At 37.6% G+C, this 19,269-nt stretch overlaps 2 protein-coding genes across 4 annotated transcripts; one reads left to right on the forward strand and one right to left on the reverse strand.

The window, feature by feature from the left end:
• Positions 1-1,963: 1,963 nt before the first annotated feature.
• chst3b (carbohydrate (chondroitin 6) sulfotransferase 3b) lies at positions 1,964-8,236 on the reverse strand. 3 transcript variants are annotated; one of them, XM_061707698.1, is made up of 3 exons: positions 8,111-8,236; positions 4,329-4,544; positions 1,964-4,195 (listed from the first exon to the last, which is right to left on the reverse strand). In XM_061707698.1, the coding sequence occupies exons 2-3, from the start codon at positions 4,406-4,408 to the stop codon at positions 2,977-2,979; spliced, it is 1,299 nt and encodes a 432-aa protein (XP_061563682.1). In that variant the 5' UTR covers positions 4,409-4,544; positions 8,111-8,236; the 3' UTR covers positions 1,964-2,976. The 3 variants fall into 3 exon arrangements, with proteins under 3 accessions (XP_061563682.1, XP_061563680.1, XP_061563681.1); XM_061707696.1 differs by having other exon boundaries at positions 7,957-8,226; XM_061707697.1 differs by lacking the exon at positions 8,111-8,236 and having other exon boundaries at positions 4,329-4,657.
• Positions 8,237-10,842: 2,606 nt separating this feature from the next.
• On the forward strand, positions 10,843-19,248 carry ghitm (growth hormone inducible transmembrane protein). The gene is made up of 9 exons (XM_061708633.1): positions 10,843-10,897; positions 13,126-13,286; positions 14,534-14,627; positions 14,795-14,906; positions 15,022-15,163; positions 15,703-15,811; positions 16,048-16,236; positions 18,350-18,521; positions 18,611-19,248. Exons 2-9 carry the CDS (start codon positions 13,155-13,157, stop codon positions 18,696-18,698), a joined length of 1,038 nt encoding a protein of 345 aa, XP_061564617.1. The 5' UTR covers positions 10,843-10,897; positions 13,126-13,154; the 3' UTR covers positions 18,699-19,248.
• Positions 19,249-19,269: the final 21 nt, after the last annotated feature.

Raw genomic sequence — 19,269 nt, forward strand, 5'->3', positions numbered from 1 at the left:
TTAAACTATGAAAACAATGGAATTAGCCATACATTCATTATGTAGTTTTTTTATGTAGTATACATTGTACAGTATAGACCAAAAGTTTGGACACACTTCCCCATTTGTTTGAATGAGAAGATGTGTCCAACCTATGGTCTGTACTATATATATATATATATACTGTATATATATATATATATATATATATATATATATATATATATATATATATATATATATATATATATATATATATATATATATATATATATATATATTAGGGGTGTAACGATACACTAATCTCACGATACGGTACGATACACGATATTGAGGTCACGATAACGATACGATATTATAGCAGTATTTTTTTAACAACCTTGAATGAGGAACATATGACTGGAAAAAATTGTCTTTTATTTGAAAGACACAAAATACAAAACAATGCTGTGTATTTGCCCTATTGTTACAGTTTGTAATGCTTTATAACTGTTTAAGTTTTAAAAAGAAAGCCAGGCCAACCATTTTCCACAAACTGAACTAAAAGTAAATGTCAGGTTTGCATTATGCATCTTCAGTTTCATACAAGTACAAATATTTTGCCACAAACTGAATAGTTTCTCTCATGTATGATTTGACTTTTTTCTTTTTTCGGATGCGCGTTACTAGTCAACACAATAGATTAATATTAATATTCCAATATCGCGATGCACTTTGTCACCTCCACGACACGTATTGTGACGTTTTTGTATCACGAAATTTTGTGGCACGATATATTGTTACACCCTTATAATATATATATATATATATATATATATACACATTAGGGGTTGCAGTGTCCCTGTCAAGTATGAGCAAGACAAGAAGAATTTAATCCTGGAATTGCTGTGACTTGAGGTGAAAACCAATGACTTCGGTGATTTCCCAAAATGAAGTTGGCTTAGCATTCAGCCATTCTTTGAAAATGCAATTTCTAAAAGAAAAAGACGAAAGAAAGAAAAGATAAAAGAAACAACATGAATAGATCTTGAAAATGCTGAGTGTAAAGTTGATTTATACCTCTAAATGAAACCGATAACATAATAACCTACGTTTGCGTTAGACGCTCCACCCTAGCCCTTCCCACAGCCTGACATTAACCTCCTCAAAAATGTAACTACACCTTGGGTTGACAAAGAGTGCAACAAATGTAATTGGTTGACTTGGTAGCAGTGTGCTGTATTTCCTTCTGTATTCCCCACAACCACTTACCGTTGAGCAAGCGTTACCTCAACGTTGCTCAACGTTCATCAGCTCCAACTCATGTACGGCACAGCTCATTTACTATGTTGCTTCGTGTGAGCTACATAAAGCAAGTAACCGAAAGAAAACTCAGGATTGCAGAGGTAGAACGCTGAGGGAAATAACCCACACTGCCATCTAACATCTGGTGGTGTAATTACACAGACACAAATGACAAAAAGCTAGCGTAAACTCCGACTACATGTATTGTAGATCCCATATGCAGTCTATGTGTAGTTGCTTTGAAGCATAATTCAAGCATAAGTGCCTACCATCAGTATTGCTCTGTAGCCACTTACACACAGAACTTTCATTATCAACATTCTTTCTTGTTTTGTATGTGAATGACTGAGATGGAAAGGTAGGGCATTTGTGCGGTGTTCCACCTTGGGATGCAGTAAAGCGGAAACAAGCTCGGTGCAACAAGGCTCCTATCAGTCGGATGATTCCGGGACATCGGCATGCTGTGTGTAATCACCCACTGATGTGGCTGCCTCTGCACAGTCCGTGTGAGTTGACTACTTCATCGATTTTGAGTGATGAAGCAGTCAAAAATCAAAAAAGCACAGCAAAATATGCTGTGCTCCACTTGATATTTCCAATATATGTTTTGCACGATTCAGTTTCTCTTTTTTTTTCCTTTGACATGAACATATTTCCTTGTCAAAACTCTGATCTCCTCAAAAATGAGATATTTTACATGTAATGTAAAAGCTGATTTATTGCAATGAACAAAATGAAAAAAGAAAAAAAAACTCAACATCAGCAAACAGTCTGGCTTGTCAAAAATATCTTATCATATCCAGCCAAGAGAATGGTGTCAACATGAATAGATCCACTGACAAACCTCCTGCATAATCCTGCAAACCAGCTGCAGTTAAAATGTGAGCTTACAGTAGCAGTACAAGCACCTGTTTTACGTGACTGATCCATACAGTCTTCAAGGCAATATCAAGCAAATTCTGACTTACAATCCTCAACAACAGAGGAGACATTCAAAAAGTATATTAAAAAAAAGCTTTCCCTGCGGAAGTAAAAAGAGTTGAACCTTCATAGCAAAGTCAGACTTTTTAGTAAATAAATATATTTATATGGGACGTTACTTCTGAATTTCAATGAAAAAGAAATTGCTTGGCAAGAAACTGGTATTTCCTCATGTGGCCACATGTGGTGTTATACAAAGAAGTTCATTTTTTAGTTTCTTTGGAACAAAGCATCTTATGTTCAGAATGCATGAGCTATTAGACAAGAAGAAAATGAAAATGAAAAAAGATCTAATGGAAGATTCTGGGAGTGTTTTAAACAGCTCATTACTGCTCACCAACCCACAGCTATAGCCCTTAGGGATCTCAGATATGAAAAGTGGGACAGATTTGCAGGCAAGCCAACAGCATTGAATGCATTTCATTGACAAAATAGTGCAGAGTGCAAAGGTAAAGATACGTTCCCGTTCTCTCTTTTTCTACATTTAAAGCAACATTATAACCCCATGCTCTTGCTTCAGTAGCTTTAATATATTTTTTAATCAGAAAAAAGTCAATTTTCCTCATCAAAAACTCTTAAATAGTAAAACCTTTAAATAGCATATTGTTTGAAAATGTATAAATCTGTCTGCTGATAAACTAATCCAATAAATATAACTCACTGCAGAGGAAAGTTTAAAAAAGATTGACTTTTCCTGCATTTCCGTTGTTTGTTGTTAATCTTTGTTGAATTCTATAAAGCATTGAAAACTTTATCCTCGATCAGACTAATGGACTTGTCTGTTAGCACCTTTTCACTGCTCACGAATTTGTACCCAAAGAGCTTGAGTGTTGGTCCACAGACTCTCTGTACAACCTGAGCGATCTTGAACGGTAGACTGAACCTCCATTTTTCTACTTGTTCAGAGGAGTTTTTCTGCGTAGAATAAACACCACTGGTCTCCTTAGAAGCGTGGGTGTTCTTCAGAATCCAGGACTTCACCTGTGAGGTGAAGGGGATTCCTGAAAACTTGTACATCTCTGCTGCTTTCTTCATGGGGAACCGAGCGATGTCCTCGTAGCGCACCAGCATGTAGCGCCCACGCAGCCACGGCGGCTGCCGCAGGCCGACCTTGGCAGACAGTCTGATGTTGTCGCAGTTACCTTTCAGCTTCCTGACTTCGTCATCATCAAGGGGCACATCCCCACCCATAGCCCACTCCTTCCAGTTCTTGTATTTGGCAGCAAAGGCCACCATGCGCGAGGCCAACACTGCACGAGGATCCCGAACCAGCTGTATGAATTTGACGTCCAGGCGTGGGTCTTCAGCTAAAGGACGGAGATTCTCCAGCTGGCGGACTCTCACGGACTTGATGACCCTGTGATCCTTCTGGAGGCAAGACTTTGACGCCATGGTCAGGTTCAGGGGCCCACAGCGTCTGGTCTTGCAATGATAGCGCTCAAAGACCCCTTTGACGACAGGGCTGCAGACAGATTCCCCACACAGAGAGGTGCTGGACTCGCGGCGGAAAAGGGCTGGGGTGATGTGATCCACAGGCAGGGGGTCTATGAATTTTTCCAGCAGCGTGAAGTCACACAGGAGGAGATGCTGCAGCACGTTGCGGTACGCCGCGGCCGCCGCTGTAGCGTTGGTTCCTCCGGTGTCCAGAGTCAACATCTTTTCCACGTGCCACAGAGGCTCAAATAGGTAGAACATGTTGTCGGCCTGCTGGTTGAAAAACTCGCCGACAAAAGAGGAGCCTGTCCTGGTGGTGGCTAACAGAAGAATGTGTTTCTTGCCACTTTTCATCACCTCCTGGTGTTTGCTGTAGTTCTCCAGGCGCCGCTTCATCAGCATGAAATCTTTGCTGAGTGAAGGGAAGGACGCATTGTGCTTCAGCAGTATGCGGGAGAAACCACCAGGCCTTAGAGGGGTCTGGGAGGTCTGCTTCAGCGTGAGTTTATCTGAAACCCTGAGAATGTGACACCCAAAGTTATGTCATCTTTAAAAGTTAACACATTCACGGCTTCGTTATTTAACCTGATATTGACAGCATTTCAGTATTTTTTGCTCAATATAAACTGCTGATACTGCAATGGACTTACCTTGAGATAATCCGGTTTTCTTTCTCAATGATAACAAGTGCCACAAAGAAGACGATGCATATTGTGTATTTGATCCTCATTCTTGGAAGCGGTTGTGTCTGGATGCGTTTTTACAGACTCCTTCTTGACAAGTCCTGCCAATCTTGCAAATCTCCAGTTGCCTTCTCAAACAGACTTCCACTTATTTGTATTCCCTGTTGTGGGCAATGTTTCCTCCTGCCAAATGAAATGAACATCAACCTGTCAATTACGCATTTTTTGCAAATTTGAGAACAGCTATAAGCAACCACTTTCTCTTGATTTGTCCGTTAACAGACTTCTTGATGTTTGTTTTATGCACTGATGAAAAGGGGGAAGTTGGAGCAAAAGTTACACTTATAATACTGCACTGTGATGCTGAGTCACAGCCGCAGCCACGTAAAGCCTATGCTGCTTTCTACAGACTCTCGCTTCCTCGATTTTTTTTAATTGTACAAAGTTGCACCTTATTCTTCAATAGCACAATTGAAACATTGACTTAAACATTTACAGAAGAGAAAGCAACTGAATGTGAGAATCTAGAAGCCAAGCCACTCTTTGCCATGAGGAAGTCCTTGTTATCTTTAAGTGCACCAGTGCATTTAAGGAACATTCCCACCCACCGCGCTAGACTGGGGGCTGGTGCACATAGAGACACTGTATTTATGAGTCTGTGTAGAAGTTACTTTTAAAATACCGAGAAGAAAAACATCCACGAGGGCAGGGTGAAAATATGAGTGACAGACCGCAATCAAGCGCAATTTCACCAATTAAACTGTGATACCACAACTGTAAAGCTTCATGCCAGAAAAGCTCAAGAGTTGTCTGGCTTGAAGTGATACTCTCTACCCCCCACAGATGTAGGCAGTGGAGCAGCCTGGTGTCCAAACTGCCAGCTGCTTCGTCTTGTCAACACTGGTGGGAGTGAAAGGGAGGAGTGGGATATCTTGAACAGAAGCTCCAAAACATAGACTTGAGACTGACACATGTCCAAATGCTGAGAGGCATAACTGTGCTGAGCTAAAAATGAAGGGGAAGGCCGGCCTGTCACAGAGCCGTAAATTTACTGCTCTGAGCCCGAGGGCCATTCGGTAGTTTTACAAGTCTGTAGATGGCAGCCAGATGAAGATAAGGGTGGATTTAATGGCACATGTTTTGGGAAAATCTGGAGCATCCCTGAATGATTAATATCGGGTCTCTTTGAAGATAATGGCAGCCCGGTTCAGATCCCTGACTAATCTTCAGAGTTTAACATAATCCTGCATACCTTTCCTGCCAGTGAAAGGGTCAGTAACACAGCGAGAGTAAATGAGACAGCCTCCGCACAGGAAATTTGCTAAGCATCAACAAACTGCTGCTGTTAATTAGCAGAGGCACATGCAACACCCCGGTTTTTTCCACTCAAGGACGGTACTCCTGTGTTTGACATGAAACAAGCTCCACTCCGAATGAAAGCCCGATACATGACCAACATTTTCTGAATTTTTGTTGAGCCTGTACGTCTTCGAGTTTCTGTGTTACACATTTGGTGCTCCAGTTGTCATGCTGTTGCAACCTCTGTCCTGGCTAGTTCTGCAGCACAGAAGCAGCTCCAAATGACTGCAGTCTAAACACAAGGTATGGTTGGACACTGCCTGTGAAATTCTCTGAGTGGGAACAGGAAGTTTGCAGCTCCAGTACAGCGCTGTTGACGTGGAACGATGTGAAATGAAATGTTGAACGGCCCTGCAGTGCACTGAGCCCCACTTTCACCGGAGGGGAAAAGTCAGCCTGGTCTTTGCACCACCCTGCCGCATGCCACAACCACAAAGGCCTCTTTGCACAGGAGTGACTCTGAACCCCCTATTCGGGGTGAGATGGCAGAACATAAACAGCTAGGTCATTCACACGTCACACTCGCAGTGACTCAGTCCCTGGACGCTCCAAGTCATGTTGAACTGGTCAGATAGCCGACTGCTTCAAAGGAAGGTACAGTTTGTCTGAGAAAAACAGCAGGAACATATTTGCTCTCTGCGGCCTCTTTTTCTCCACTGACTGTACTGTACCTGAACAAATTAAGACAACATAATTTGTATTGATCAGTGAGAAAGTATATTGACAGAATTTATAATGCTCTTACAACAGGGTTGGAGTGTATATGAAAAAAATAACATTCCACATCAACAATTCATCAAGAAAATAAGTAGTCTGGTGGGTTGTCATTTATATTGTAAATTAGATGTACACCAATTATCTCAGCTTATTGCATCTGCTGTGTAAAGAAAAAAAAAAGCCCCACATGAGCTGACATTCGTGAATGTTCACAAACCACTGAGGCATATGACACGTTTGATCATCTGCTCATAACAAAACCACTGCTCCACCATTTATCATCTTGTTACAAATGCTTTTAATCGCTGCTTCTTATTTAAGTCTTATGTAAAGGCAAATTAAACACCTGCCATCTGAGCCCATTTTGCATGAGACTGTGTTACAAGTGTACACTATGGTGTTCAATGTATTCATTGAAAAGATCCTCAATGACATATAGATAAGGCCCCAATAAGAAACAGATAAAAGACTAAAATGACAATTTTAAAACAACACATATCTGTTTTTGTAATGATTATGCATTATAAAAACAGATCATTATCATGTGCTATATAAATCATTTTGGGGCATGCTACAATCAGCAATGGAAATATTCAGCCCCACCATGCTTACAGGTATCAAACAATGTTTGGTGTGTTTTTAAGTTTCAACGAAAACAATCATTGACTTCTCAGTAGATTAAACTATTTAACTGTTAAATACGAGTAGTAAAATACCTTAAAGTTGAACTTGTTTGATTGACAGGGCAACGATATTTAAAGCAGGATATTTGATCAGCACTCTCCTTAGGCTACTGTTTCTAAATGTACCTGTAACATATTCGTATTCAGGTGTAGATTTTGGCAGATTTCCAAAGGAAAACCAGTTGGGTTGATTTAAGTCATTATCAATTTGCATTGAACGTCTGGCAAATGAAACCTCGGAGTTACCGTTGCCGTGGTAGCCAGCGGTTAAATCAATCCGAATATTCATCACTGGGCGTCATAAATTGCCAACAGTTAACTAACTACGACTGTTCCTCTTTTTGCAGCCCCCAGTGCAAAAAGGGTCTGGGAGAGGAGTGAGGGGGGAATATAAGCAGTATAAATAAGCAGTATGGGGTAAGATAAGACCCGGGGTACAGAGCAGATACGCATCGCTCCCCTCCCCAGAAAATCTACACCCACAGCACTGGAATGTCATGCAGTCTATATATATATATATATATATATATATATATATATATATATATATATATATATATATATATATATATATATATATATATATATATATATATATATATATATATATATATATATATATATATATATATATGCATATACATATTTACAGAAGAGACATGCTGCAAAGTTAAAAGTTTCGAGAGCAGATTCAAACTGCCAGCTGTTTTTCCATTTAAGGAGTTACTGCACTCTGATATAGTTTAGATTAAAATATCAACGCTTTAACATTGTGTGGTGGTATCACTCAAATATGATGTATATAGATCAGTTTTCTCCAGTTTCCATATACCAACCATTCTGGGGGAGCTGCGGTGTTTGGAGGAGTCCCGCTATTTCATCCACTTGTTCAGCCTCTCCTGAAGGTGCGAGTCCCGAGAGAGATGAATTCCATTACTTCCCAACAACTACCTCACTTGTGTGAACAACGGTCCAGTCCAGAGGAAGTACCTGAAGTCGCTGCGGTGTGGGAGACATGTGGATCAGATGGAATCATGTTGAATAAGGTGCAGGTCAGGTTGCCCGGTGAGCTGAATGACAAGTCTGTGCAACAGTTGTCCCAAGTGAACAGCTCAGTGAAGCAGTGGGGATATTTGGGGCCAGAGGAGCGGAGCTTCGAGCAGGAGGCGCGCTGCCACTGGCCCGCACAGAGACCCTCTGTTTGGCGGGGAACAAAGTCAACTTTTTACATATACCATAATGCAAATGATTTAGGGGAAAAGGGAAGGTTTAAGGCCTCAAGACTCCATGAGATATTGCTGTTTTAGGTCAGTTTTAGATTTTAGTAGAGATTAATGCTATTTTAACGAAAGGTTGAGAGCTCCACCTAGTGGACAGAATCACTAAATGCGTCTCAAAATTTAAATAATAAGATATGATACTCCATCTATTCATTTTCTATACCCGTGTTATCCTTTGCAGGGTCACGAATATAATATAATATAATATAATATAATATAATATAATATAATATAATATAATATAATATAATATAATATAATATAATATAATATAATATAATATAATATAATATAATATAATATAATATAATATAATATAATATTATATTATATAATATAATATACATTTTATAAAATAAAACATTTCTGAACTTATCAATATGACTCTGTCCTTCACAGGATAAGTAAAATGGATCACTGCAAAAACTCAAAATCTTAACAAGAATATTTGTCTTATTTCTAGTTAAAATGTCTCATTTTAGTAAAAAAAAAATCTCATTACACTTAAAACAAGACTCATCACTGGAAAAAACAACAATTTTCACCTGTTTCAAGTAGATTTTCACTTGAAATAAGTAGAAAATTCTGCATGTGGAACAAGATTTTTTTGCTTGTAATAAGAAGATAAATCTTGTCCCACTGGCAGATTTTCCTACTTATTTCAAGTGAAAATTTACTTGAAACAGGTGAAAATTGTCAAATAAGTTATTTTTCTGGTGATGACTCTAAATGTTGAAATAGCAGTAAAACCACATTCATTGATGAAATTACATAAGGGATGGAAAGGGGGGATGGCAGTTTTACAGGGGGGATGATTTGGCCCGTTTTTATTTCATCCCCCCACAACTCCAGTACTGAATATAATATAATATAATATAATATAATATAATATAATATAATATAATATAATATAATATAATATAATATAATATAATATAATATAATATAATATAATATAATATAATATAATATAATATAATATAATATAATATAATATAATATAATACAGTAATGGTTGCCTCACACCTACCAGGTTTTCTCTATACTGCTGATTCCACCAAAAACATATGTTTAATAAATGTTAAAATTACAGGGGTTTCAATTTAACACAATGGATGGATGGAAAATGAACTAAAATATATTGTATTTCTTGTGCTGAAAGGAATATTCTGATGTTACTATTGTGGATTGATTTCATCTCATGGTAGTTCATTATGAGCTATTTTCAGTGAATCAATCAAAAATACTTTATCAAACGCCAAAGGGAAATTAATTGTTGCATTAGTCGTGACTTCACTCTCTTAAAGGATTCATTGTACAGGTGTATTACTATGGTGAGGTGTTGTGCAAATGGAGGGGTGTTGTGCAAAAAGGAAAAATAGAAAAAGACTATACAAAGCCTTGTTATTTTATCAACGTTTTAATGGCATATCCCTGCATTTCATTGTCTTTGATGAACAGATAGAACATGCATAAACTTGACTCTCTTAATCCTAAATATAATGGAAACATTGCAAACATCTGTATGGACCTGTCCCCTCATAAAGATCTAAATCTGTGTTTGATTCTGAAGGAAATCCCATTGATTTTAATTTGGATAAATATCAGCCTCACTGATTTTACTAATGTGTGTTATTTAAAGGTCACCGTTAATTGGCCAAGTGATAAACACTCTACTTCTACTATTGTATAAATGTTTTCTGTATGTATGCTAAATAGACAACAAAATAATAACAATAATAATAATAACAGCATGATGAACTCTTGATGTTGCTCTGATGAACTCTCAACACTCATAGAGTCTCAGAGTAATCAATCACTGTGCAATAATAATAATAACCACACAATCCTATGCTATAACAATGCACCTTTCATTAACCATGTCTACCTCATACTGCTGCACCTTTCACTTTTTTTTAAATTGTATATATGTTAATAAGAGCCATTTGTCTATTTACTGTACAGTGAGCGAAACAACCGGAGTCAAATTCCCTGTCTGGCATGTTCAAACTTGGCCAATAAACCTGATTCTGATTCTGAACAAGAACAATAATAATAATAATAATTAGGATTGTCATATAAACTTTTTTAGAACAAAAAAAAAGATGAAAAGAAAAAAAAAGCATTGGGGTGCCTAAGACTTTGCACAAATGTGTAGCTAATAATAGATGGCCTTAGGCTTTATGTGTAATAAATGTCCTTGTATGCAGAGCAGATGTCTAAGGGATGTTTTTTCTATATACTGCTCGGATTGGCTCCATCTGAATCTGAATAGAGTTGAAATGGGGTTTAGAAAATGGACGAATAGATGATTACATGATGATTGCATGGGTAATGAAACCTGAAACGCAGCCAGACTGTGAACTACAAGTCCCATGAAACACGTCGCTCAATGATGACGAGCGGAAATAGAATCTTCAAGAAGGTTGCAAAACAATTGCGTCAGAAAACTGCGCAGTTCTTCGCGGAAAGGTGAACGACGGACAGCTCGCTCTCGGTAAGTTCACTTTCATTATTGTTAGACGACATTTCAGTTGGTTGCAGTGAAACTTTGTTTTCGGTTGGTAATACAGTTAGTTGTCCAGGACAGTGTCGGACCGACAGATATTTTAGATTACGTAAATGCGTAGTAGATGGGAGCGACTCAGCAGCAGCTAGTGTGAGTCAGGATAAACAACTGGAATCAGACGGTACTATGTTTATATTATTGCTGCAATACGCTTTAGGTTGATTATTACGACGGAGTATTAGGGCCAAACTAAGACAAAAAAAAAAAAGAAGGAAATTACGAGAATCATAATATGATGAGAATAAAGTCGTAATTTTACGAGAATAAAGTCATAATGTTGCGAGAATAAAGTCGTAATATTATGAGAATAAAGTCATAATATAATGAGAATAAAGTCGTAATATTATGAGAATAAAGTCATAATATTACGAGAATAAAGTCGTAATATTACGAGAATAAAGTCGTACAATTATGAGAATAAAGTCGTACAATTATGAGAATAAAGTCATAATATTATGAAAATAAAGTCGTAATATTATGAGAATAAAGTTGTAATATTATGAGAATAAAGTCGTAATATTACGAGAATAAAGTCATAATATAATGAGAATAAAGTCGTAATATTAGGAGAATAAAGTCATAATATTATGAGAATAAAGTCGTAATATTATGAGAATAAAGTCATAATATTATGAGAATAAACTCGTAATATTATGAGAATAAAGTCGTAATATTAGGAGAATAAAGTCGTAATATTAGGAGAATAAAGTCGTAATATTAGTAGAATATAATTTATGAGAACTCTAACAGGAAGAGCCTCTTCTCCCTGTGTTAAAAATGAGGAATATTGAGCATCTTGTGAAGTTATATTTATATATTTATAATATATTTAATATTTACGACTTTATTCTGGTAATATTATGTCTTTATTCTCGTAATTTTACGACTTTATTCTCATATTATTATGACTTTATTCTCGTAATTTCCATTTTTTTGTCTTAGTTTGGCCCTAATACTCCGTCGTAGTTTATTGCCTCTGTGACATTAGTTAAATGTTTCGTGAGGACTATAGACGGATGTGTTTTTACGTCGTTGGACATCTGCCCCTGTTTGTTATTGTCGTTACGTTTATTCCACAGTTGCTTTTAAAAACCTCTAGAGCTGCAGGGAAGTAAGTACCCTGCTGTTGACCTGTCATCATTTGGTACAATGTACGAATTCAACCAATAAACAAACCAACCAACAATAAGAAAAATGAAGTCGTTCGGCCAGAAAAAAAAAAGTATTAAATAAGTTTGACATTATCAGAGGTGTCTTCAGTATTCACATTCATTACTCAGGTAGAAGTATAGATACTAGAGTTTCAAAATACTCCTGTAGAAGTTGAAGTATCAACTCAAGTTTTTTACTCAAGTATAAAAGTCCTGGTTTCAAAACTACTTAAAGTATAAAAGTAAAAGTAATGTGGGGGAAAAAAGCCATTAAGGACAAAAGCCATTGAAAATGAATGCATCTTATAATGCAAATATATTAAAGAACCATATATGTGTACTATTGAGCATTAACATGTGTTTCAGAGAGCAGGAGATATGATGACTAGTTGCCTATAAGTATTGTAATGGTGCAAAAAGTCAAACTTCAGAGGCATGTTATCATTTATCCTAACCTTTATTGGAATGTACATCCAAGTTTAGTTGCAGGAATCTGAGGGAACGGATGTAAGAACAAAACTGGACAAGAACATCTGAAACAACCACAACCAAATTCACTCTATCCGGATGGAGCAATTTAACTGGATAGTTTTTTTTTAAAGGCCGAAATGAAATAGAGTAACAAGGCTGTTTTTAAAATGTAAGGAGTAAAAAGTACAGATAATTGTGTGAAAATGTAAGGAGTAAAAGTAAAGTCGTCTGAAAAATAATTACTCCAGTGAAGTATAAATAACCAAAATTTCTACTTAAGTAAGGTAACGAAGTATTTGTACTTTGTTACTTGACACCTCTGGACATTATAAAGGACTGTTTTCAATGACGGTACATTTGGATTTCATTGTAGGAACGTGTGATGAAGCCTGCTGTTCTTATAGTATTTGATATTTGAATTAATAATTGGCCTTCAATAAATACATGAATAAAAATGTTGACCATTAAGTCTGTTTTTGGGTTCTTTACTAGAAAGCTGACAATAATATTCCTGACTTTCATGTTGTCTTTCAGACTTATAAAAGTGAATAAACCCATTCACCATGTTAGTGGCAAGGCTGACATGCCTCAGGAGTTTCCCGCTCGTCGGGCTTCGCCCTGTGTTGACCCAGGGCTGCTCAGGCCTGAGAGCAACTCCGCTGAAGGCTTGTCCACCCCTGCTCAGGCCTCAACAGGTACTGCAAAGTTTTGTTTTCTTCCTTCCAAGTGTAGTATACATGGCTTTCCGATGCTTGTCAACTTCTTTTGGTAGTTTGGTCTTTTTCAGTTTATATTCAATGGCAGGTAAAAACTCCCCTAGTGGAAGAAAAACCTTAAGCCAAACAGTGGCATGAAAAAACTCCCCTTTATTCAGGAAGAAACCTGGACCAGGACCTGGATCATAAGTGGGGACCCTCCTGCTGAAGGCCAGCTGCACAGAGCAGGAAAAGAGAAAACAGACAGAAAATGAAGAACAGAGAAAGGAGAGACACAGACACAATGGCTAACTGGTGCACTACAGGGATAACTATTTAAGCAGGTGTAGACAGCAGACACTGATGTGGTCAGAGGGCGGGACTGCAGGTCAGGAAGTCAGCAGTGGGATGATCAGAGGGTGGGACTGCAAGGTCAGCATGCAGCTCCTGAAGCTCTGGCCTGCAAACATGCACAGAAGAGAAAAGGAGGGGGCAGACCAGCACAACAAACTACAAGAATAATAATGGCTTGGTTTTATATAGCGCCCTTCAAGGCATCCAGAGCGCTTTACAGAGACCATTATTCATTCATACACATCCTCACCGGTGGTGGTAGCTACGTTTGTAGCCACAGCTGCCCTGCAGACTGACGGAAGCGTGGCTGCCATATCGCGCCAAACGGCCCCTCCGACCACCACCAAACATTCATACACATTCAAACACATTCACACGGGGCAAGGGCATAATGGATAACCATTATGGTTATGAGATACTTCTAATTAATAACTGAGAAAGGAAAGAGAAGGAGGGGTGATGGGCACGCTCTGTGGATCATGTTGGTGTCCCCCTGCCAAGTAAGCCGATGACGGCATGTTTGAGGAGAACACTGACTCAACTTGTCACAATGGTCTCATACAAGACAAAAACATTCGGTCACATTTTGGTCACAGGTCTTGTTCTGTTAGTAAGTTACTCTCTAAGTCTGACCTTATTTGTTCTCAGAAAAGTTTCTTCCAAAAAATTCCCTTCAGCAGAATGTTCAAATATGAGAATGATTTAAGTTACATTAATGCTGCATACAAACCTTTCTGGTGACGAGTAGACTTAGTAGTTACACAAGTTATACTCTCCCTGATTGTTTTCTGTCTTTACTTTATTTGTCACTTTAAAGTCTCAGCTCTGTATTATTATTATTATTATTATTATTTGCAGTTTTGTTTAAAACATTTTTCTTCTTCTTTTTCCAGGGATTTTCATCCAGGGCCAAATTTGGATTCCGTCGCACAACCAGGGATCAGATAAAAGAAGCTGCTTTTGAGCCAACAAATACGGCCATCAAAAGTAAATACTGTGATACATGTTGTTATATCTTTTGTAATCAGACCAGTTTACAAAAGATTCAAGCCTGAGATATTTTAAGTCTTCTACACTGGTAAATTAAATGATGAATATGTGATGCCTGAACAGAAAGCTATAATTAAATACATTGCTTTTGTTTCTTCCACTAGTTGACAGCATGGGAAGAATTATTCTGGCTGGAGGTGCAGCAGTTGGTCTTGGAGCTCTGTGCTACTATGGACTTGGGATGTCAAATGAAATTGGTGCCATTGAGAAAGCAATGTATGTGATGATGCATTGTATTGTCAGCTCTTAAGTTTCATTTTCTTTTTTCCAGACCTGTTAAATACTGTATGTCTGTTATATCTTCTAAAACTTGCCTTTCCTCTCTATGCAGGATCTGGCCTCAGTATGTGAAAGACAGGATCCACTCCACGTACATGTACTTTGCAGGCAGCATTGGACTGACGGCTCTCTCAGCTGTTGCTGTGAGCAGAACCCCTGCACTTATGGGTCTGATGATGAGAGGATCCTGGCTGGTGAGCTTTGCAATCAAAGGGGTTTCAGGGCTTTGCTTCATTAATATTTATTTATATATAGTAATATGTAATTTTTTTTTTTACATACATGTCGTGTACAGGACTGTCTCAGAAAATTAGAATATTGTGATTTTCTGTAATGCAATTACGAAAAACAAAAATGTCATACATTCTGGATTCATTACAAATCAACTGAAATATTGCAAGCCTTTTATTATTTTAATATTGCTGATCATGGTTTACAGCTTAAGAAAACTCAAATATCCTATCTCAAAGAATTAGAATATTCTGGGAATCTTAATCTTAAACTGTAAACCATAATCAGCAATATTAAAATAATAAAAGGCTTGCAATATTTCGGTTGATTTGTAATGAATCCAGAATGTATGACATTTTTGTTTTTTTTAATTGCATTACAGAAAATAAAGAACTTTATCACAATATTCTAATTTTCTGAGACAGTCCTGTACATCATTGAGTTACCAAGGGAATGGAATTTTTAGATGGATTCATAAAAAAAATAAATGTTTCTTATCCAGGCAATTGGAGCAACTTTTGCAGCAATGATTGGTGCAGGGATGCTGGTTAGGTCAATTTCATACGAGCACAGCCCAATGCCCAAACACCTCGCTTGGATGCTCCACGCAGGTTTGCAGCTTATTTTCTTGCAGAATGCTTACATTATATTGTCTTAAATGGCCCCAATAAATATGTGATGTAGTTGTATTGGATAAACACTAGAGGGCGTTCATGTAAAGGCTAGACGGCAGGTGGTGCGTTTACCACCTGCCAAACCTCTAAAGTCCACTAACTTCATCTGTTTGTATTAATACATTGTTCTCTTGAAATATATTTTCAGTTCTTTTGCTTCTTGCATTTTTAAGGTGTGATGGGTGCCGTAATCGCTCCTCTAACTCTCCTGGGAGGGCCTCTGATGATAAGAGCTGCCTGGTATACAGCAGGCATTGTGGGAGGTCTGTCAACTGTGGCCATGTGTGCTCCGAGCGAGAAGTTCCTCAACATGGGAGGACCATTGGCTGTTGGTTTTGGAGTGGTGTTTGCTTCCTCTATTGGTTAGTATAATTCACTTCTAGTTCATAAATGCTGTCACAGTTTAAATGATGACTTTTTTTTTTAAACGGCAAAATACTATTTTGTCTACAGTGCATTAATGTTAGCAAAAACAGACCATACTTTTCTTTGAAAACCAATTTTGTTTAAATATTAATACATACTGACACTATCTGCTGACATGTGGCAAACAATACACCATAGCAGAAAAAGTTTGAAGTGGCATGTCTTAACAGCAGTATGCACACTCTTCTCTTGTGAAATCTAAAAAAAGAATGACCTGTTATGTTTATCCATGAGCACATTCACAACTCTGAGTGTAAGATTTGGGGGAATAACGTCACAGATAGCATCAAATTTCATTAATGTTCTCACATTCAGTCCATCTTGAAAAAAGCTAAAACCAAAAAAGGTGTACTTGCATACCATTCTGTCTATATGATTAAACAATAAGCTATTAATAATATGGATACGACAGATATCAAGCTTTTTTCATCTTCATTAAATCTAAAGCATTTCTGCAAATGAAGTATTCTCACACTAAAATAAAAATGTTATTATTGTGCATAAAATCATCTTTATGCCCTACAGCATTCAGTTAGTGTAAATGAAAATATAGCGTATTTTAATGGATATGAAACATGTACGTTTCCAAATTAAACTTTACAAAACCAACATGTGCAACGATCTCTTGGAGCATGTAAAGTGTTAAAAGTAATCTTCCTCCAAACAATGTGGGGAATACATCATGGTAATCTGGTCCTCATCCGATCTGAACATTTATGAATACGTTCAACCTCAGATGAAACGCAACATGACATATGGGACTGTGTCATTAGTTACCAAACAAAAACTAAGGCAAGGTGAAGTTAATGGAAAAACTTGGCATAGTCTTACTATTTCTAATACAATTAAGAGGTTAAGTTGCAGTAGTTGCTGCTAATCAAATGCACTTGATTACTTTATATAAAAGGAGCTTGCAGAGTTGCACCTAAACAAACTATAAGATTTCTGTAACAATGTTTAAACAAAGTCGTAAAACAATTTATCAAATCTACAACAAAAGCACTGAAGAAGAAGAAGAAGGAGAAAAAAAGTCAGTCCTTAAATTTCCCAGTCAAAGTCTGTACTTAAAACTGATTGAAATACTGTGATAAAACCTTAAGAGAGCTCTGCATAAGCCAATGTTGTGGAAAAACCCATGAAATGCTATTTAATGTGTTCTTTCCAACTAGGTGAATAACTGGACTTAAACTGAGTGTCTAAGTTATCAAGACTTGAGAGATGATTCAGACTTCAGTAATTAAACAATTGCATGTAAAAGTGTCAAAACATACATGAGGCGTCTCTCGATGCAGAATGACAATGAAACAAAGGAAGCATAGTGATTTTAAGGCACAAAGGATAATTCATTCTTACGATTCGAGTAGACAAAATCATCTTTAAGGTCAGTGTTAATCTTTTTTTTTACCAGTTTTTTTTTACCAATTGGTACATTTACCGTTCGTTTACACGAAAACAAAGCTCAAAGTCACCAAAAACGGATCATTTCTGAAAACTCCGGCCAAAGTGGAGATTTGCAAAACCTCTGTCTTCATGTTTGCATCTAAACAGAGAGAAACGGACATTTAGGCTTCAGAACGTCACATTATGCGACAAACGTCACCAGCGTCATGTGTGCGACCTGTGTTTACAATTTGTTTGGCCACCGTCAATATTTTCTTGTATTTTACCTGTTTTATATTCTAAAGTCACACTTAAAAGTAACTCCACTTCTCTGTCACTCCAAACGAAAGACTCTCGTTCATCTTGGAAGTAACTGGAAGTTACTCGTGTCATTTGTTGATGTTTTTTTCCAGGATTCCGATTGGCTAGCATGACTTTATCTTCTCGTTACACTGCCCCCTTTGGGTTTGGCAGCTCATAGCACCGTAACAGCGTATTTATGCAGGTTCGTGTAAATGATGGTATTTTTCAAAAAGTAGAGAGCAGTTTTGGTTTAATCAAGTGGCCAAGGTTACATTTTCCATCACAGCAAATACACAAAATGATCAATGAACTGCAGCAACATTGCTAAAAATCAAATGAAAAAACAAAAATGTGTTTTCTCTGTAGGGTCCATGTTCCTGCCGCCTACCTCGGCATTCGGAGCAGGCCTGTACTCAGTTGCCATCTACGGAGGCCTGGTCCTTTTCAGCATGTTCCTCCTTTATGACACGCAGAAGGTTATCAAGAAGGCAGAGACGCATCCACTGTACGGTGTGCAGAAGTTTGACCCCATCAATGCGTAAGTCACTCTGGAGTTACAATGTATTTTTCTGCAGACTATCACTTGTAATGTGCCATGCGGATCTCATGCGTCTGTTAATCCTACAGGTGTATGGGGATTTACATGGACACACTCAACATTTTCATGAGGCTGGTGATGATTCTGTCTGGCGGCGGCGGCGGCAGAAGGAAGTAAACATCTGGATGACCTCTGCGTCACTCTTTTGTTCGACAGAGCTGAACAAAGTCTTGTTTTCTATCAACATACATCAGGTGTTACCTTTTTAGAGGCAAGTTTTGTGTAGCTGGTGACAAACAATGCTTTGCAAGCATGTGAAGATGGGGAATACACATTGAGGCGCATGTTGCCAGTACAGCTGTAGAAGATAAATTGAGGCACATCATTAATGGAGAATGACCTCTCACTATATTTCGGAAAGTTATGGTTTATCTTGGGGTCACAGATCTGTTAAATATGTCTTTCATTTTCCTGCCTCAGATTTTCTCTGTATTTTTTTTTCTATTTATTTTCTCTCTGGATTAAATATCAAAGATATATTAAAATAAAACGGATATTTCAACAGCTTCACAGTCACAGACATCTAACTGACTAGATTATTTACTTGCTGGAAAATTCACTGATTGTGCACTTCAACAACAGGGTGAAGAAGTTGGGATGAATTCATATCTTTTGAAATAAAATGCAGCAATTTCAACAATAGAATCAATAAACACATCAAACAACATTTTTGTATCAGGTGCTATTA

This window comes from Cololabis saira, chromosome 19 (assembly GCF_033807715.1).
Source record: "Cololabis saira isolate AMF1-May2022 chromosome 19, fColSai1.1, whole genome shotgun sequence".
NCBI classification, from domain to species: Eukaryota; Metazoa; Chordata; class Actinopteri; order Beloniformes; family Belonidae; genus Cololabis; species Cololabis saira.